General features: G+C 35.3%; 1 protein-coding gene across 7 annotated transcripts in view; it reads left to right on the top strand.

The window, feature by feature from the left end:
- The window catches only part of LOC106879092 (alpha- and gamma-adaptin-binding protein p34-like), a 163,932-nt gene extending 142,209 nt beyond the window's left edge, over positions 1 to 21,723 (top strand). For 2 of the 7 annotated variants that reach the window (XR_008265306.1, XR_008265305.1), the window contains exons 9-10: positions 4,874 to 4,966; positions 15,456 to 21,723. Coding sequence is in view for 4 of the 7 variants with exons in the window: in XM_052972139.1 (XP_052828099.1) it covers positions 1,232 to 1,360 (129 nt within the window). In the remaining 3 variants the exon portion in view is untranslated. Of the gene's footprint in view, positions 1 to 1,231; positions 2,014 to 4,873; positions 4,967 to 15,455 lie in introns of those variants that run through there. The other 5 variants (XM_052972138.1, XM_052972140.1, XM_052972139.1 and 2 more) reach the window with 3 other exon arrangements.
- Positions 21,724 to 21,988: the final 265 nt, after the last annotated feature.

The raw sequence follows: 21,988 nt of genomic DNA, 5'->3' as shown, positions 1-21,988 counted from the left end.
TGCCAAATCAGATTGGAGCCTGGTGTAGCCATCTGGTTCACCAGTCCTCAGTCAAATCGTCCTACCCATGCTAGCATGGAAAGCGGACGTTAAACGATGATGATGATGATGAATCAGTTAAGTACTGGTATCATATTAATCAGCTGTTATTCACTAATATTTGTGTCTAAGTTAAAAATTATTATATGTTGCACACTAGAGTATTTTTTAGATAGTACAGCCAGCATGCATACAGTTAAACAACTTCAAAGAAAAAGTTGTCTATCCAGTTAAATTCTCCTTGCATTGGTCCACCATCATGTTGTAACTCTTCATTTTCTCCACCACAACTAGATGTGTTAACCCTTTAGTGTTCAGATTAATCTATCAAATGTAATGCTTATTTGTTTACATTATTTTTGAATTATTCAGGCTCAAAAGGAGTGTCCACAATATTTGCTTGTAGCATTGTTAATTTTTTACATACAGATTTGAAATTTTACCAGTGGTTTACAGTTATGTCATTTTAGCTGATCTTTCTGATTAAATTTGACTTTTATGGGCAGGTAAATTTAATTAACAGTAATATTAAGGATAAACACTAAAACTGAAATTCTTAATGCATCTTACCTGTTTGATTTGTTACTAAAATTGTCCCAGATGTCAACTGCCAACAATTTTGCCACTTTTCAAGATGAGGTATATTTGAATTAATTAAAATACAGGTATAATTAGTACAAGATTTTATTCTTTCTCTGTATTTCATTCAAACATTTTCATTGAAACTAAAGTAAAAAAACTCTTTTACTAGTCAATATACCATTGCCTATGTACTCTTATACAATTTAATGAATACATTTGTATAACAGAATGCATCTAATAAAAAAAGCTCATTAACAGGTGAGACTAAAGTGAATACATGTGTGTAACATACTGAAAATTAATATGTAATTCTCACTTTCACATATTATTTGTAGTAAAATGAAAGGAATATATGATAGTATTACTATCAAGCAACAAAATATAGTTATGCCATATTTCTATTGTGAAACTGTCCGAGCACTCTTTACACAAGGGCACTTTGCAAAATGAATACATATATGAGATCTTGACCTGATATCCTTTCACAGTTTTCCTTTTTTGCAGTGAACACAAATTCAAACTTTTTTCCTTCCATTTATTTGTTTCACTTTATGGAAGTCAATATTTTCTCTATTGACATCCATCTCAATTAATTTTGCTTTTCTCCCAGTTCTGTGCTTTCTGGAAGAAAAGCCCTCACATAACTGAGATGCGATGTCAACCCGAAATTTCAAATGGGCATAGTCACTTGGTGGTGGAGGTACCTTGTGGCTTTTTACATAAACAATATATGAATTAACTATAATTAAACATAATGCCGGAGATACATGGATCACCATATCTTATATCAAAACTCCAGTTGTTCCATAACCAAAGAAGCTGCTTGATACCAAACATGTTTATAGTAAAAAAAAGCTCACATTTCTGCTGTATCAGTTGGCTGCCATAGTGGACCAGGTCTTCCACAAATAGAAATTATGCATTGAGCATATTTATTTGTTTCTTCTGTGACAGTTTCAAAAAAACTTTTTGGTAAAAATAAAAATAAATAGTCCAATGGAGGTAGACTCTGTTGTGGATTAGTCTTTTCTGTAAAATCAGGAATTGTGGTTGATGTAGTAATCTTCACCCATGTTGCCATAATGTTTTTAATATCATTATCACTTCCATTATCAAAATCTTCCTCATCCGACGAAGATTCATAAATATCAATATCAGATTCATCCAAAGACAAATCACTGTTGTTTTCATTTATACTTTGTACATCAAGAGTAAAACCTTCAAAGTCGAAATCACTACTTGCTGATGCCATATCGTTAAAAACTAAGATACACACTTCTCTTCAAACGTTGAAAAAATCAAGAAGTCTCAAAAATTTCATTGTATTTTTACTTGAATAAATGCAGGAAAGGCTTTGTCTCACATTATCTCAAAGCTATGAGAATTCAATAATGTAATTTGTTTATGTTTTTAGCAATTTCATAGAGTTAATCAGATATGACCAGATTTCGCCAATTCAAACAAATAAAGGGGAATAATTTTTGGATGGTTTTGGCCGGTTGGAACACTAAAGGGTTAAACAATATACTGCTAACAGAATATAGTCCAGTAATATTTGGTTGGAGCTAGAGAGTTTTATGTTTGTCTGTCAACAGCCATTCAATAGGGAAGTAAGAATGTAACTATTTACCTTTAAGAGAGACTGAACTAGGCAGATTATACAGGCCAACAAAATAAATTTTAAGATGTTGGATCCACAGTTTACGAGGAATAAGGCATAACATACATAGAAATTAGTTTTTCTCCAAAACCAGAATATTTTCTTAAAATTCTACTGTAAAACTAGTAAAAATCTTTAAATTTCTATGGATTAATTACATCATTGTTTATGCCTAATTTCCCATGAATTTGCACTTGGATGATTTTCTTGAGTGCTGAAATTCATGAAGATCATGAGCCTAATTCCACTGTCATCTGCCTTGATACCTTTGTTCTATTGATTTTATGTCCTGAAGTGTTCTGGATTACTAGACAGTAAGAATCGAGGTATTGTAGGAGAGAAGTGTGTGCAGATGGATAATGGTATGCTTGCACTGAGTGATATGGACGAGAAAGAGGCATGGAAAAGTTACTATGTGAGACTGTTGAATGTAGAGAATGAATGGGAGAAAGGGAGTCTCCCTTATGTGAACCCAACAGAGGGACCAGCTATCCTAGTGGACAGCAATATGGTAGACAAGGCAATTAAAAACAGGAAAGTCCCTGGTCCATCCAGAACCACAGCTGAGATGCTCAAAATATCCAGTAAGGTAGGATACAGGTTAGTCACCTACATAGTCAATCAGGTCATTCAGGAAGGTGACTGGATAGCAGCATTATTGTTAGCTGCTACAAGGGTAAGAATGACACTTTAGATAGAGGCATCAAACTCTTGGACCAGGTGATGAAAATTACAGAGAGTAATAGCCCAATTAATTAGGAGCAGGGAAGAAGCACTACTGACACTATTTTCATAGTCAGGCAACTGCAAGTGAAGTACTTAGCAAAGAATAAACCATTATACTTGGCATTCGTTGATCTTGAGAAAGCTTTCAGTTGAGTACCTTGCTGTGTGGTGTCTGAGAAGGCTAGGGATAGACGAGTGGCTGGTGAAAGCTGTACTGGCCATGTACAGAGAAGGTGAGAGTACAGTGAAGAATTTGGTGTACAGGTAGGGGATTCATCAAGGCTGAGTCCTCAGTCCCTTCCTTTTCATCATTGTCCTTCAGGCCATAACAGAGGAATTTAAGACTAGCAGCCCCTGAGAACTACTATATGCTGATGATCTTGCCCTCATAGCAGATTCCATATCAAAGCTAGAAGAGAAATTCTTCCAGCAAAACCTGAAATCTAAGGATCTTAAGGTTAACTTAGCAAAGACTAAGATCATAGTAAGCAAGAAAACAAACAGGACCCTGCCCCCTTCAGGTAGGTGGCCCTGTTCAGTTTGTAGGAAAGATGTAGGCAGGAACTCCATATGGTGTACCCAGTGTAAGCTATAGATACACAACAGGTGCAGTGAATTAACAGGAAAATTATCAGAGAAGGTAGTGTTCATATGTGGAAGATGCACAGGATCCATAAAAACTATAGAAGCTAGAGAAATTAATTCTCTCAAATGCCCTGGCGGCTCATTAGAGGTAGTAAATAATTTCTACTATGTAGGGGACCAAATTAGTGGTGGAGGACAATGCACATAGAATGTGATAACTAGAATAAGAATAGGCTGAATGAAGTTCAGTGAGCCGTTACCTCTGTTACAAAAGGTTTCTTTCTCTGAATGAAAGGAAGACTGTATGATGCATGTATACAGACAGCAATTCTACATGGTAGTGAGAGAGAATGCAGAGAACATGGAAAGGTTGGAGAGGAATGAGGCTGGTATGGCCCACTAGATGTGTAATGTAAGTGTACATGTTTGACAAGAGTGCTAGTGTATTGAGAGAGAAGTTAGGCATAAGAGGAATTAGAGACAGTGTATAAGAGAGAAGACTGCACTGGTTTGGTCATGTGATGCAGATAAATACTAACAGCTCCAAAAAGAAGTGCTGATCTCTCAAAGTAAATGGAACATGTAGAAGTGGGTGACCCAGAAAGACATGGGATGAAGTACTGAAGAGTGACCTCAGGATGCTGAACTTTTCAGGCAAGATGATGAAGGACTGAGATACCTGGTGCCTTGCTATACTCAAGAAGACCCGTACTCCACAGCAGAAGACTGTCTTTTCCCCTGGTGAAAAAGATTGACCTGGAAGAATCCTGTACCAGTGCTACATAAAAAGTACTTTTTGTGGTGCCACATAAAAACATCCATATGTTGTGCCACGTAAAATCACCCATGGCATGCCATGGGGGCAGTGCCATGTAGAAGCACCCAGCATACTCTGTAAAGTGGTTGGTGTTAGGAAGGGCACCCAGCTGTAGAAACCATGCCAAATCAGACTGGAGCCTGGGCAGCTCTCCAGCTTGCCAGCTCTGGGCAAACCATCCAACCCATGCCAGCATGGACAACGGACGTTAAATGATGATGGTGGTGGTGGTGGTGGAGGAGGAGGAAGAGGAAACATTCCGCCTATTCATCATTTGTGTCACCAAGATTTTTAAGAAATTTATCAATGTGACTGTGAAGATAGTGCATCTTTATGCTCATATTTGGTCCCAACATTTGAAAGCTCTCCAGCATGTTGTAGACTATTTTGACATAGTTGGCTGCTTTCTTGTTGCTCAGAAAGTCATTTACAAAGTTCCCATCTTTCATCAATTTTCTAACCAGGAAATGTGCTGCAAATAACATGAAAGCATGGTCTGTCTTTATCCAGAGCTTTAACAAATTGCTTCATAATGCCAAGTTTGATATGGAGTGGAGGTAAGATGATTTTTTTCCTGTTTAAACTAAAGGCTCTTCAACCACATAAAAAAGACTCTGGAACTCATTTTTGCTGCATCCAGTCTTTGCTCACACAATGTTTTTTCATGAATATGCTGTCCAACATACATAAAAAGCATGTATATTTGGTGTATCTGCTTTGTTGCCCCAGGAGAAAATTGACCATCTTAGAATTCACACATATCACACATAGATGATTGGGGTTTGGGTGTCTTGACATCTAGACACAATAGTAAAAAATGGATTTCAAATAAGGCAAAAACATACTAACAACAAAATACCTTTCTTAGGGATGTAACACAATTATTTTTCTTGGCCTACAAAATATATTGTACCTTGTGATTTTTTTTTTATGACTTTGTCCAGAGGAAGGCATGACAATTGCAGGTCTTCCATGACTGGTAAGATAATACAGTTAATGTTCAATTTGAACATCTTTGTGTCAACATTTTCACACTGAATAAATATGGGCAGGAAGAATTTAATGTGGGGCTTGCAGGGAAACAGGTGGATCAGTGATATACTACTAACTAGTTCAGATGATGATATACCTTTCTGCTAGTCATAGAATTATTTCTTGGCAATATGCTGTGCTTGGGAAGACCAGTCAAGCCAAGTGAAATCGTAGTCATGGCAGATATTGGTGTCACACAATTGGCACCTGTGTCAGTGGCACATAAAAAGCACCATTTGAGTGTTAGTGGTAGGCCTCACTGAGTCAATGTGGCTAATGCTGGTGTCATGTAACTAGCACCCATGCCAGTGGCACATAAAAAGCACCTTTCAAGCATTGAGCCTCATGGAGACAAAAACAAATGACCGAAACCCTTGGTGATATGCCATGCTTCAGAAGACCCATCAAGCCAAGTGAAGTCATAGTCGTGGCAGATACTGGTGTCACACAACTGGCACCCATGTTGGTGGCATGTAAAAGCACCCATTACACTCTCAGAGTGGTTGGCGTTAGGAAGGGCATCCAGCCATAGGAACCATGCTGAATCAGACTGGAGTCTGGCGCAGCCTTGGACAAACTATCCAACCCATGCTAGCATGGACAACAGACTTTAAATTATTTCAGGAGAGTGAGAGTTAGAGGTGGGGAGATGTAACAAATGAGCACTAGTAGAGGGAGGGGGTATTAGCAGGATGTGTTGTGGAGAAGGGATTTAACATATTGTGTGGAGGTAGGTACCTGAGGGAGAATGGAGGGAAGGAGGAAACAGCAGTGTTGAGTATGGGTGGGTTGTAGGGGAGGAGTTCATAGACATGGATTTTACTTAGCTGGGCAAGTTTTCTCAAGCACTGCAAGTCGCCAATTGTCTCAGTCTTTTGTCACCTCCTCTGTGAGGCTCAACATCTGAAGATTACTTTTCATGACTCCATCCCACACCTTCCTGGGTCTTCCTCTTTTACAGGTCCCTTCTACATTTAGAGATCAGTACTTCTTTATGCAGCTGTCTTCATGCATATGCATCACGTGGCACAGTTTCCTCTCTCACGCTATAACTCGTACTTTTTATATCCAATTTTTCTCTCAAAACATTTACACTTTGTCATACATGCATACTGATTTTTCACATCCACTGGAGTTTGCTAGCTTCATTACTTTTGCATGTCTTCAGCAGTCCCAGCCCATGTTTCACTGCCATGTAGTATGTCCATACACAGGCATCATAGTCTGCCTTTCAATCTCAGGGAGAGGCCTTTTGTTACCAAGAAAGGTAATATCTCTCTGAACTTTGCTCAACTAGTTCTTATTTTAGCAACTACACTTTCAGAGCAACTTCATCTGCCTAAGAAGGAGCTGAGAACTGATCCTTGGTGAACTTATACCTGCAAACTAAATGTCACTGTGCTCATTGCCAGCTTTCACCTTACTGACAGTATCCCTGTACATGATTTGGACAGCTATCACCAACCACTCATTTAACCCTAGCTTCTGCATTGACTACCATATGAGAAAATGAGGGACCCTATCAAAGGTTTTCTCCATGTTGACAAATGCAATTTATTTTTTGCTTAGTGCTTCTCCTGCAATTGCCTCACTAGGAAGATAGCATCAGTAGTGCTTCTTCCTGGCACAAAACAAAAATGCATCTCATCTAGTTTCACTCTTTCCCTAATTAGTTGAGCTTTAACCTTTTCTGTAACTTTCATGACATAGTCCAACATTTTGATACCTCTGTAATTACTACTGTCTAAGATGTCACCTTTCCCTTTATTTACAATGGAGAGATAGGTGTCCTATCTTGTTTGTTGTAGTTTCGATTGATGTATTCTCCATCCTTCATCAGGTGTTCTGGTGGAATTTTGAACCAAACCCTTTATTTGACTAATGGGGTACACTGTTCTCATTCCTAAGGTATATTGCTGATGTTATTTTTCTGTTGATATTATTTTTCAAGTCTCTGCCTGGGATTGGCATATAGCATAGTGGATAAGAGCATGGGCTACTAACCCTTAGATTCTAAGTTCAATCCCAGGCAGGGACTTTAAAAAAATAATAACAGAAAAATAACATCAGCAACATACCTTAGGAATGAGTATAGTGTACCCCATTCGTCAAATAAAGGGTTGGGTTCGAAATTCCACCAGAACACCTGATGAAGGCTAGAGAGTACATCAACTGAAATATTGTGATTACAACAAACAAGATGAGGACACCTATCCATCCATTGTAAATAATGTACATAATTCCTCATCTCAAAAATATAGAATAGTATCACCTTTCCCAGTCTTCATATCCTCTCACCTTACAAGTAAATTGAAACTACAGGTAAATTAAATAAATAAAAGATCGTGGAAACTTGTAAAGCATTCCAGTCTACATAATGCAACCTTACAGAATACACATTGGAAAGTCATTTCACTTGACTGTTCACTAGGAACTTTCTCTTTTTCTGATGTTGGCATTTTTTTCTGTTTTATGAAGACCAGCTGAATTCAGAGGTATAACAGTTATTTTTTATGGATAGCCTGCCCTCAATTGTGTTGTTACATCTGCTTGGAACTGTAGATGGTCACATTGCTTTTGAGCCCCTCCACATTTGGTATATAGTATAATTGCATTCACAGTATTCATATTTACAATAAACTCACCTCCACTTATTACTCATTCCATTGACAATCCCCATACAACTGCTGTCATTGAGATTCACAAATGCTGTGCCATTTTCATCCCACATGTAGTTGAGCATAAGTGAATAAAAATTTTATTTGCCTCTTATCTTTGTATGCAGTCACTTGCAAATTTCCTTTCTGCTGTTGGATTATTTTAACTTTCTTTTTTACTTTTGCTTTTTTTATATTCAATGACAGCCCTTTTCTATTTGAAGTCACTGTAAAACATGTTTATGATTCCACAGCTTCTAAATCTAGTGCAAGCTGGACCAAAAATAATACATGGCCCTAGTTATGATATGGAAGCAATAATTTCCAGGCCACACTGTACCTTAGGCAATGCTAACTTACATTATTGTTTCTTTTACCCTGTATAAAAATTAAATTCACAGCAGTATCTTTTCTCTCTTTCTATTTATATTCTGCATAACAGTTTGTTTCTACAGTTATTATCTGAGGCAACTGGTGAAGAAAAAATAAGAAAAAAATGGTCAATTGCTTTTGACTCATTGAAAAGACAGTACCTGTGTCCTGTCTCTTTCAAAAAACAATTCTTATATCTCTGTTCATTATGTTTTTGATAGAAACTCCTCACTTTCGTATTCATTACCAGAACTGTTATCATAGTCACTGCTTTTGCTATCAGATATCAAAATATCCAATTCTCTTTCATATACATGGTTGTACTGGTTGCATATTTTGCCTGAATTTTCTGTCTTCAAGTTCTAAATCACTATCTGTGAATATAAAACTTTTTTTTTCTGTTGTAAAATATGATAGTTAGGATGTAGAAAAGAAATATCCAAAAAGTCAAAGTGTACAAATATTGCACCAAAAGCATGTTGCTCACTTTTGAGCAATTACTTGTTTAGTGTAACCATGTTTTCACAAAACATAGTGATGAGCTTTGTATTGAAATTCTTATTTAAGTATGTGTTATGGCAAGAATCATGACACCCTCTGTGAGAGTGGACTAGCTGAATTCGTATAAGTAGCAACGTGTTTGACTGAGAGCGATAGATGAGAAATCGCAGGAAATTGAAAGGTATTGTTCCTGAGTTCCTGGTGTCACAGGAAATTATTGAGAAGTTGTTATAGTCATTGAGAGTTGTTTTGGATTAGTTACAGTTGTTGGCAGAGTATTTGGGAGACAGTTGGTATCTACCCCATTTGTTCTATGGTACTATTATCACACTGTATAGTGCACGACACCAAGGTGACATATCCAGAAATCACGCTATAAAAGTGATGACAAGTAATTCAAGGCTTATGTTGGTCATAAACAATTTTTTATGATACAAAAAATTCGTTAATTATGGACATATTACAGTTGCAACAGCAACAGTTGCACCAACAACTACAACACGACAACACAATCAGTTGCTGGAATTGATGTTGAAGTCGGGAAACACTGCAAGTTCATTTTTGCCAGACAGTGTTGCAAATGCTATAACTGAATTTAGTCATAACCCAAAAGAGGGTATAATTTTTTCAGTGTATCTCAGAAGATAAGAAAAAATCTTCACAGAAGAATGCAAGTGCTGGACAGATGATGAAAAAGTGAGAATACTGTTACAGAAATTAGGTCCTTCAGAACATGAAAAATACTGTAATTTTATCTTGCCTGAAAAAAACAAGTAAAATTTGTTTTGAGGAAACAATTGAATTGCTATCCAAAATGTTCAGTAATAAGGGTTCTCTGTTTAACAGTCACTGTGAGTGTTTGAACCTAGTAAAAGAGGACAAAGATTTTGTCAGCTATGCTGGAATCATAATAAAATGTGCGAAAAATTTAAACTGAAGGAATTATCTCCAGACATGTTTAAATGCCTCATTTTTGTGCAAGGATTCACAACAAGCAAAGATGCACAGATTCTTACGAAACTAGAACAGGAGGACCAGAATTTAACCCTGCAGGCGGTAGCAGAGGAATGTTAAAGAATTATCAACTTGTGATAAGACATAAAGAAAATTGGTCAAGTGGGAATAAATAAAGAAGAAAAAAAATGCTACAACCATATCCATGATATTGGTGTGGAGGTCTGCATTTTAATAAAGACTGTCCATTTAAAACTTAGAAATGTTTTAGTTGTCAAAAAATAGGACATAAAAGCTTACACTGCATAGTGAAGCAAAAAAAAAAATTTCTCTAAAAAAGGTTTGCTCAACAGAAAGTCATGACGACACCCAAAAAAGAAAGCATGTGTATATAAAAATAAATGATGCAAACATGAAACTACAACTAGACAGAGGTAGTGACATTACACTTATTGATACTGACATGTGAAAGAAAATTGGAAAACCTACATTAAAGAAAACATCAAAAAGTGCACGAGGCATCACAGGTGAAAGATTATATTTCTTAGGCAAAATGGTAAGCTACATTACATTTCGTGGCAAAATCTGTAAACCAATAGTGTTTGTGTTAAAAAGTGCAACAAACTTATTCAGTACTGAGTAGATGGAGTTGTTCGATTTATGGGACCTCCCCATAAATCTGTTCTGTAAAAACATAAATGATTGTTCCTGAATAAGGCATCATATGAATTGAAGAAAAAATTTTTTAATGTTTTTTCTGAAGTTTTGTCGAATAAATTAAGTTTGTCTGCTAAGACTGAGGCATGTTTCCAAATTAAGGAAAATGCAATACCAGTGTTCAAGCCAAAAAGAACAGTACCTTTGCTGTGATAAAACACGTCAATGAAGAATTAGACAGAGAAAACTAGAGTCATCAAAAAGTGGAATATGCAAAATCAGGGTGTGTGTCAATTTTTCCACTGGTTTGAATGAATGTCTAAAGATGTGCCACTATCCACTACCTACTCTGGAAGAAATTTTTGCAAAATTAAATGGGGCAAGGTATTTTCAAAACTAGATCTCTCCAATGTGAACCTACAGGTTAGAGTTGACAAGGAATGCTCAAAATACCTATCAGTGAATACAAGTAAAGGACTATATAAATATAACAGATTACCATTTGGTCTAAAGATTGTACCTGCAATTTTTCAACAGGTTATGGATACAATGTTAGTGGACTGTGAATTTGCAATTCCATACCTGGATGATATATTAATTAAAAGTGAATCTCGTGATAAGCATGTCAAGCATGTAAAATGCGTTTTTGAAAAAATAAAAGATTACGGTTTCACACTGAGAAAAAATGCGAATTTTTCTTACCTAAAATTAAGTATTTAGGACAAATTATCGACAGGAATGGATGACGATTGGACCCATCAAGGACAGACGCAATTAAAAATATACCTTCTCTGACTAATATAATGACCTTAAAAGCTTTTCTAGGTTTAGTGAATAATTATCAAAATTATATACCAAATATGCATGAATTAAGAGCTCCACTATATTAATAATCTATATTAATTTGCTAAAAAAAGGATGTGAAATGGAATTAGTCAAATAATTGGCAAAAGGCACTTAACGATATTAAAAAATTATTAATATCGGATTTGTTGCTGGCTCATTTCAGTCCCGCAGCAGAGATTGTTGTAGCTTCTGACACTTCTGAATACAGCATAGGAGTAGTAATGCTACACAAATATAAAGACGGTAATATGAAGGCAGTAGTTTATGCCTCACTTTCTCTGATAGCAGCAAAGAAAAATTATAGTCAAATAGAGAAAGAAGCTCTAGCGATCATTTTTGCCATGAAGAAATTTCACAGATTTTTGCACGGTAGAAGTTTTCAGCTACAAACTGGTCACCAACCATTATTATCAATTTTGGGGTTGAAGAAAGGAATTCCTACCCATACTGCAAATAGGTTACACTGCTGGGGTACGATATTGTTGAATTATATTTTTAAGATGGAGTATACACTATCCAAGAGGTTAGGCCATGCAGATTGTTATCAAAGCTAATTCCAAAAAATACAGAACTATTCGAAGATACTATGATTGCTGTGTTGAAGTGAAAAAATGAAATAAAAAAACATTTTCTGTAGCATCATTTGGGAGCTGCCAGTTCAAGATATAAAATTAAAATCGGAGAATGACAAATTCATTGCAAAGATGAAAGAAATATTGAAGGTAAAAGAAAAGAAAAATATATGTAACAAAAACGCAAACCATTTTTCTCTGTGTGATAATGTGTTGATGTACACACAAAGAGTTGTAGTGCCAGCCACACTACAAAAGCATGTATTAAGTGAATTTCATATGGGAGACCTGGGGATTTCAAGAAATGAAATCAGTAATGAGGTGTTACATGTATTGGACTACTATGGACTGTGATATTGAATGATTATGCTCTCGCAGCAAAGTCTCCACTGGTGAAATTCCAATCATGGCCTAAGACAGACAGTCTGTGGTCCAAGCTACTTGTAGATTTTGTTGGACCAGTAAAATTTGATCACATGACCATATGTCTTTAACTTTATGGCTACTAAGCTTTACTCTAAAACACATAGCTCATAGTAAATTATTACATATGTCCCTCTAAACCATTCAGGGTCTATATAAGATTTTGCTTTTAAAATTTATCTCCAATAAATTGGTTATACTTCTACGTTACACAAAATATTTCAATAACTTTTTCATCAATTCCAAATTATATTTAATTATATTTAATTATAAGTATGTACCATATTTTGCAGTTTATTAGATGCACTTTTTTTCTACAAAATATCTCCAAATACCGCCCTGCATCCTATAAACTGAAGGTCAGTGACAGGAGCTATATGTTTTTGGTGTGGGGTGAGCTGTAGCTCTCCCAGTTACACCCGATGCCTAGCCATTGAAACTAAAACAAGTCCAGTGTTTCAAAATTACAGTAAATTGATAACATTTTGAGACAAGCTATTTATGAAATACAGATACAGTACTAGGATATTGACAGAAAACAAAATTCCTCCTTCAGTAACACCTTCCTTTCTTTTTTCTTAACTACCGAAGCCACAAAGCAGCATCTTTCACTTTATTACTAGGTACCAGTAATCATATTTACCATATGCTATGGTAGTTACAGTGTCAAATATTGCCAAGCAAATATGATGGCCCAACAACAGCTGGAGCAGCCATTTTTGTTTATAACCTATAGTCACTGACAAAGACATGTCAGTATGAACTCTGAGACCCTCACTCTATAGAGCTGTGCACACAGCAGCAACTCAGCCAACTCATCAATTCAAATTGGGAGATCATCATAACCCAGGGTCAATGGGAAACGAATAGTAATAAGATTATCTTCACCATATTGAAGTACCATAAATTTTTACATTTTCAGCTACGATACCCATTTTTTGTATGATGGCTGGGAAAAATAGTCATGCATGTACCATACATTTTAAATTAATGGTAGTTGATTATGCCAAAATAAATGGCAATAGACCTGCAGAGAGGAAGTTTGGGCCACCACCTATTGTGAAGATGATAAAAGCATGGCATCAACAAGAAGACAGACTGAGGACAGCACAGAAGAAAAAGCATAATCTTCATCGTAAACCAGCAAGATGGCCAGCACTGGAAGATGAAATTAAGAACTAGGTAATAAATGAAAGGAATTATGGTCATGCTGTGTGTACATCAACTATAATGAATGAGGTCAGAGCTTGGGCAAAACAAAATGGGATAGAAGATTTTCATGGCACTGCAAGCTGGTGTTACCGGTTTATGAAATACAGTTTATGAAATGAGGACCCACACTAGGATTGCTCAGAGAATGCCTGATGAATACGAAGGTTTCTAATTAATGCCAGAAAATAAACCATGTATGAGCTCAGCCAAATTGGAAACATGGACTAGGTTCCCCTCACTTTTGATGTTCCTTCTAACAGGACTGTTGATTTACTTACTAATAAAAATGTGACTATTAAAACATCAGATAATGCAAGAGAGAAAGTGAAAACAGACTATTGCATGAGAAAAAGTGAAAACAGATTATTGTGAAGTCTTTTAAAAAATGTGGTATGATGGAACAGAAAACAGTGATTTTTCTGATTTTGTAGACAGCAGTGAATTTTCTGGGTATGAAGATGAATAAAATTATAGTTTTTCCTTTTTATTTCCTCACTAATCTGATGACAGTGTTTTAAAAATAAAAGTGAAGAACTCCAATAGATTTTAACATAATATTTAATGTTCTGAAGTCACAGCTGAAAGAACAAGTTGAAACAAGCTTTTGCTGACGTTTGCTAATAGAGTAAATATTACTTGGTATTAGGCACTCTTAACTTTTTTTTCTGATTATTACCTTCTAAATAAATGCGTCTTATAAGCTGGGAAATATGGTAATAAGATATTTTAACATTGAATGGCTAGAAGGGTCCACCTGAGTAAAATTGAAATCAAAGGGGTCCATAAGCAACAAATGTTTGAGAAACAATGCAATTGTCAATGTCTCTTCATTTTTAACAACAAAAAATATGTATTGATTTTATACATACCTTGAGGAAGTCATCTACCATCACTAACTTGCAAGATTACTGGTTAAAAAGCAAAGGTTTTTGTATATTATATGGCAGGCAAGCTCTCTCACCTTTCAAACTAGAGCTAGATCTTGTCTTATTTAAAGGTTTCCCTTCTTCTAACTTTGCAGATTAATTCATGGTGCACAGCACTGCTTTTGGTTAATTTTAAATATAATATAATGAAAGTATACTGTTTTGTAACTAAAATGGCTATGTAAGTAGAACTATAAATAAAGTCATTGCCACATCTTCCGACTATTTTGCTTCTAGCTCCAAACTGAATTTACAATAAAGGGACGGTTTTTTTCTTTCTTTTTCTGTACTGCTACAGTGCAACTGCTCGTGAACTAATTGAAAGATTTGGAATCGTGAGGGGACTATAGACAGACATATCTAAACATATCTTCAAAGGTGGTGTGAGTCACCTACTTTGTTGTCTTGGATAGGTCAGAGGTAAAGCACATTTACTATTAAGGGTAGTGAGAGTAAAATTAGCAGATTTGAAGTACCAGTGGGTTCAACAGATGGCTGCTTATAGGGTAAGGTGATATGAACCTAGTTACTTTGATTAGGTAGGAATCAAACAATTCAATGGACATGAAGAGATTGATAGGTGTCTTCATAAGTGCAGAAAAATTTCAAGTATTTGCGGAGGTGGTGTGTTAATCAGAGACTGGGGTAACTGAAGAGACAACAACTAGGAATCAAAACTTAAGCCATATAATCAGCTCTCCAATAGGGTACCTTTTAATCAGCTGTGCTCACCTGAATTAGCAGTCGAACAATATCCTAAATGCCTGCAAAGAACTGGTTAAGTTCTTTATATCTGTATTTTAAAATTGATTTGTATGATTGATATATATTTTTATATTTCTAAATATTGCTTTGCATTTCTTATACATTCAATTCTTTCTCTTTTTCGTTTAGGCAACTCTGTCATTTTGGAGGGCTATTGGTGGAAATTCTGATGAAATAGATGACTCATCAGACACTGATGTTGAAACATGAAATATTACTACCTAATAACATAGATTTATATATGAAATTGCATTTTCATGCATTTTACTGTTGTATATAAGCTAAAACGTATCTATATATAGAAAAGTAACAAACATTTCTATGTCTAAGAAGTAAAATTTAAATTTTAATAATTTGGTGTATAATCTAGCTGTTTTTTCCTAATATTTCAGAGAAATGCTTACCATTTAAATCAATTACTACTTTAACACATCTTACCCATAAATAACAAAACTTTTTATTCTTCTGTTAGCTATCCTCATATTCTTGTGTCATAGTATGTTTCTTATTCATAGGATAGTGATTACTTTGCAGGAAATACACAGCCATGAATATGTTCAAATGCCACTGAATTATCTTCTCCTATTGTATATCTGCAAAAGTAAACAGAATACCATGTATATCTTGAGTATAAAATACAATACAGGAAGGCCTAACATTTTCCTCCAATCTTAAAATTCAGTCCAAGATTTTGTAAGGATTTGAATATATAGTTATCTATCTCTTTGGGAAAAAAAACTGTTTTCACCATATAAGACAGCATATTATCTGTACGAGATTAACTATGTTTGAGTCAATTGATTATTTCCTCAAGACTTCGCAGAGAAAAAGTAAATAGAAAAATAAGGAAAAGAAAATAAGATAAAAGAAGCTATTATTCATTATATCAAGAAATATTTTCTTTTATAACTTTTATTATTTTTGCAGCACCAAAAACTACCAAGAGTCTTAGATATCTCAGAAACTGGGGGTGGGGGGGAAATCATTCTAGGTCATGGGCTAGAAAGGTTGCCTGATGGTTTAGCAAGTACAATTGCTCACATATATTAAATGTTAAAAGTTTATCTGATATACTGTTGATTCATTGAACTGTGTTTTTATTGACTTGAGCCAGATGATTGTTTTATAGCACTACTTTTATTTTTTAACAGACTTTTTCTCTTTATAGCTGTTTATTTCATTTATCAATAAACAGATTAGCATCCATAAACTAAAGACAGTCTGAATGACTCTCTCAAAATAATATAGTAATTTTGATACTTGTGTAATATTAGAAGCAGAATGAGTGATAGCATAATGACTAGGATTGGAGGAAGCTGTAAAGCTCAAGGAACTGTTATTTTTGAGATAAATCTTACAAAAAAACTAAGAAGTGAGGTACAGTGTAAGAATAAATTATGATTATTGAAATCAAAGCATATGCAGTAAAAGACGAATACACTTAAAAAGAAGGGTGTTGAATATTAACTTACAAGAAAATTTTGGTGTAAAATATGGAGATTAAAAATATTGGCCAGTGTGAGCAAAAATAATGAGAAAACATGCATATGAATATAAATGGTCAATACTAATTGAAAAGGCACTGTAAATTGGTGGTGGAAGGTACTTTCAACAGAAATAATCCAAAATTTATTAAATTGTGTCAGACCTGCTGAGATTACACTACTACACTCACCAACTGCAACTACTTGAACCAACAAAAACTCAAGTGAAATAGCATCAAAAATTCTAGGAAGACTAATCCTTGATATCACTAACCCACATATCCCTCATAAACCTAACACAAAAAAAGTCCATGATGGCTTTAATCATTTAAAAACACTCCTACATGTACAATTCTATTATCAGCATTAGCAAAGTTTTCAAAAACATTCCTTGCTAGTAACTCATATGGAAAATACCACCACTTTAAGAAACAATGCAGACCACTAGTTAGCAATTTACCTCCTCTCTATCCCTACACATTTCCACACATCCATACCACATATCCAAATAACATCATATTCACATCCTCACACCATTTTGCAGACTCAGCTCCACAATAACTTTACAAAAACCACTTAGACACCTTATTCCACAACAGACTTAAGTAGCAGCCACCAAATTCACCATCCTCTTTCTTCACACCCAATAACACAAATGTACCACACATGCAGAAAATGTGCTGTTTTGTCTCTTAGTAAACACTCTGTTGATTGCAATCTCTCAAAGTGAAATTTTCTCTTTGAGTTGTTTCTTCTAAATCTTTTTAGCCAGTCACTTTTTAAAATGTGGCCATTTTTACTTAATATTCATAGATTATTGTCTCAAGATGAATTATGCATACAAATCTAGTCTACCTGCTGTAATGTTTGACATATTTCTCACTTTTAAGCAAAAACCAGTTTTATTAAGTAGGAATGCAGACAAATCACAAATTCCTTCAGGTAGATAGTCCTGCTTGATCTCTAGAAAGGGCATAGGCAGAAACTCAATAAGATGTACCCAGTGTAAGCTTTGGACACATAAGAGGTGCAGCAATATCATAGGAAGGTTAACAGGGAAAATAGTTTTTGTGTGTGCACAGGTACAATAAACACTAAAATGTACAGAAAATAGACTCCATCACATGCCAGGGGAAAACTAGAAGTAGTCAATAGCTTCCGTTACCTAGGTGACCAAATCAGTAGCGGGGGTGGATGCTCTGAGAGCTTGGCTGCTAGAATAGGAATAGCCTGGGCTATTCAGAGAGCTCCTATCTCTGCTGGTAATAAAGGGCCTCTCTCTCAGAGTGAAAGGCAGACTGTATGATGCCTGTGTGCAAACAGTCATGTTAGAGAGCAGTGAAACATGAAAGAAGTGAAGCTAGTATGCTTTGCTGGATATGTAATGTCAGTGTGAATGCACAACAGAGTGTAAGCATCCTGAGAGAAACGTTGAGCTTAAGAAGCATCAGTTATGGTGTGCAAAAGACAAGTGTGCTGGTATGGTCATGATACATATGGACAAGGACTGCTGTGTGAAGATGTGCCACACTTTAAACCTGTGGTAGATCCAGGTAGACATGGGACAAGGTGTTGAAGCATGATTTTTGAATGTTGGGCCTCATGGGTGCAATGACAAGTGACCAAGACCTTTAGCGATATGGCCGTGCTTGAGAAGACCCATCAAACCAAGTGAGATCATAGTCATAACAATGCTAGTGTTGCATAACTGGCATGTAAAAAGTACCCTTCAAACGTTGGGCAATATTCTATGCTGAGAAGACCTGGACAAAGCCAGTGCCATCTGACACCCATGCTAGTGCACATAAAAAACATCATTTGAGCATTGGACCTCACGGAAGCAGTGACAGGTAACTGAGATCTTTGGCAATATACTGTACCAAGTGAAATCATAGTCATGGCTGATGCAAGTGTCACATCTATGACACCTGTGCCGGTGGCACATAAAAAGCACCCACTACTCTTGGATTGGTTGGTGTTAGGAAGAGCATCGAGATGTAGAAACCTTGCCAAATCATATTGGAACTTGGTGCAGCTACCTGGCTTACCAGTTTTCAGTCAAACCATCTAAGCTGTGCCAGCATTGAAAGTGGATGTTAAACAATGATGATGATAACCTACCCACCTTCATAGCTCTATATTTGCATGTGTTTGTGTGTGTGTATAAAGTAGATTTAGAGATAGAAAGTACAGTGTTATATATTTGAAGAAAATAGGAATGGCTTTTCTGACAATTTTTCCACTTTAATAATTAGATGTTTATAAAGAATTGGGTATTTAATGATTTATAAACATCTAATTATCAGAAAAGCCATTCCTATTTGTGTATATATATATGTATATTTTCACAGGCCTTCTACACATGTACCTCCTTACGACCATACATTCAAATCAGTAAGTGAGATTCTATGTAGTTCATATACATACCTTTCTCGCTGAAGCTCTTTAGAAAGTAGCAATGACTGGCACCTGTTGTGTTGATTATATATGGTGGCTCATCAATGAATGTTGGAATAAACAGCGAATCAAACATTTAGAGAAATATCTTTGACCACATACAAAAAGGGTGCGAATTCATGCAAAACTATAATACAAGCACACAAAAAATGTTAAGTTTACCCAAGTGCAACTAGAATCCTGTCCCCAACACTTCATTTTAGATTCAAAGCTTTAGGGCAGCCACCCTCCAAGTCTGCATAAGGCATTCTGTTAGAAGAAACATGGATAGAATTATTTGACTAACCATTGGCAAAATAACTGACATTATCTCCTTATATGCAGCACATTCAGGACTAGTAGATAAACAGACAAGCTTTTTATGAAGACTTTCTGCAGATTACTTTGATAACAGACTTCATTATCATAGCCGGCAATTTTAATGGCCATATTGAACAACACCATGATGCCATTTCTGGCCTACATAGCTATATGTGTTCAGTACAAAAAAAATGAGGAGAGATTACGACTGCGAGAGTTCTGTGATGCAAATGATCTCACTATCTACATATGAACTTCAGCAAATCAACCAGTCAGGTGAACAAACAAGCTAGATAGATTTTACTTTCACCAGAAAGCAGGACTGGCAAATGACTAAATGCAGTCTTTCTCAAGTAAAGAATGTACCTCCCAACAGAAACTACTGATTACTGGTTTCAAAGTAAGGATTTCACTGACTCAGAGACAAAAGATGATTTGGACACGAAAGACATGGAACTTGAAAGATCATAGATTCAGAGAGTTATTAAATGACACTCTTACCAAGAGGAAATAGAAACTTATAACAGAACAAAATTGGCAGTGTTTAAGGAATAATCTGCTGGGAGCTAGAGACTGGTGCTAGGTCCCAACCAAATATAGAGTGATTTGGTGGTAGAGCAATATTGTAGACAATGCCATAACAGCAAAGAGACAAGCTTGGGAAAATTGAAAAAGAAGAGGAGGGGCAACAGAAAACATCTCTTCTGTTTGGCTTTCAATTTTCAACACCTTTAATTTTGTTCCAATTAATTTCAAATTTGGTGTACTGATGTAAGTTTTGTATGCTAATTATGAAAATAAAATTCATTTTTGCTTTAACTTAATAAATAAAAACTTAATAGCTTTCAAAATTTGGGGTAATTTTAGCCAATTGTAAACCAGAGACACATTGGTGTTTGTTTTAATAGTAACAAGCCAAGCTGTTACTTGAATTTACACTATGAATAATGCATTAATTGTTTTTGTCAAATTTGGTATACTGATGTAATTTTTCACACTGAATCTGATTCTGTTATTCATTTGCTCTAGAAAAATTGTAAAAAAATATTACTGACCCTAAATTCCACTCAATCCTAAACCCTAACTCAAACCATAAACCCCAGACATACGTTGTTGAATTTTCACTGAACTACAGTAGTAATATACCTTTTTTTTTTTTTTTTTCACAAAAAAATTTGATAATTTCATTTATGATTTTTCCTTTTTATATTGCTTATTCCAACGTTTCACTTGACTTTATTCATTTAAATTTACTAAAACTTCAAGACGTATAAGTACTTTCGTCATAATATATTGCTTTCATTTTCTCTTATAAAAGTTATCATGCAGAAAATGTCAGTTTCCAAATCCTGTTTTCTGATTGGGTTAAAATCGTCAAACTTTAAGCCTCTGTAACATATTCCTAAAATTTTTCTGGAACAAGTGAATAACATCAGTGTAAAAAATTACATCAATATACCAAAATTCCAAAAATGTGAAACCCAAGCAGAAAAGATAAAAAAGAAACTATCAGATACACTTAGCAGAGAGACAAAGAAGTATGTTCTATGACATGAGAATTGAGATAGAAATGTGTATAGAGTGAAATGAGTAACACTAGCTCTCATTGATATAGATAAGAGTGTGTAGTGGAGAGAGAATCTATTCCATATAAACCCAACAGGGAGTCTAGCTATCCAAGTATGGTACTGTAGCAAGTCATCAAAGGCGGCAATATGATGTATGGTCGTTTGCCTAAACAAGCATAATTGTTGGTAATCCCATTGGTTAAAATTAGGCATTCTAAACTTTTGTCAAAGAAATCTTTCATGAAATACGGTTCTTAGAATTCGGACATGGGCAGTTATAAAAACCCTGATTTTTGGGAAATTACTCAGTGTTTGTAGGATATTACTAAACCCCACGGCACTCACAATAGTGATCGTTGGATGTTACTAAACTCCACGACACTCATTCCTTGAGATATTGGCTATTTTTTTATGCCATGTCTATCACTTAAATCCAACAAGACATTTGAATTCTTGTGAACTCTAGTAGTTAGTATGAAGGATTAGCTCGTGTATATTTTAAGTCGTAACTCTCTACAACAAAATGACTTTACTTTCCAATTGTACTATAAATGCTAAATGTACATAAATAAACTAATGTAGTAATTATTTTCTCTTTCTTCATGTTCTTCATCTTGTTAATGAAATTTATTTCTGTAATTATGAAACTGTATTTTTTTATAGTGGTTAAAAGAACATGAATTTATTTATAACATACATACATGCATAAAATGTCCATTATGTTTCAGAGTATATATTTCTCGCTATGGCGTTTATGTAGCTGGAGTCAGGATTTTTCTGCATGATAACTTTTAGTAAGTTATAAGTGATATGTTCATCAATATAGATTCCTACTTCAAAAGAAAAATATATT

This window comes from Octopus bimaculoides, chromosome 12 (assembly GCF_001194135.2).
Source record: "Octopus bimaculoides isolate UCB-OBI-ISO-001 chromosome 12, ASM119413v2, whole genome shotgun sequence".
NCBI lineage: Eukaryota > Metazoa > Mollusca > Cephalopoda > Octopoda > Octopodidae > Octopus > Octopus bimaculoides.
This window is presented reverse-complemented; position numbering and strand designations above follow the sequence as displayed.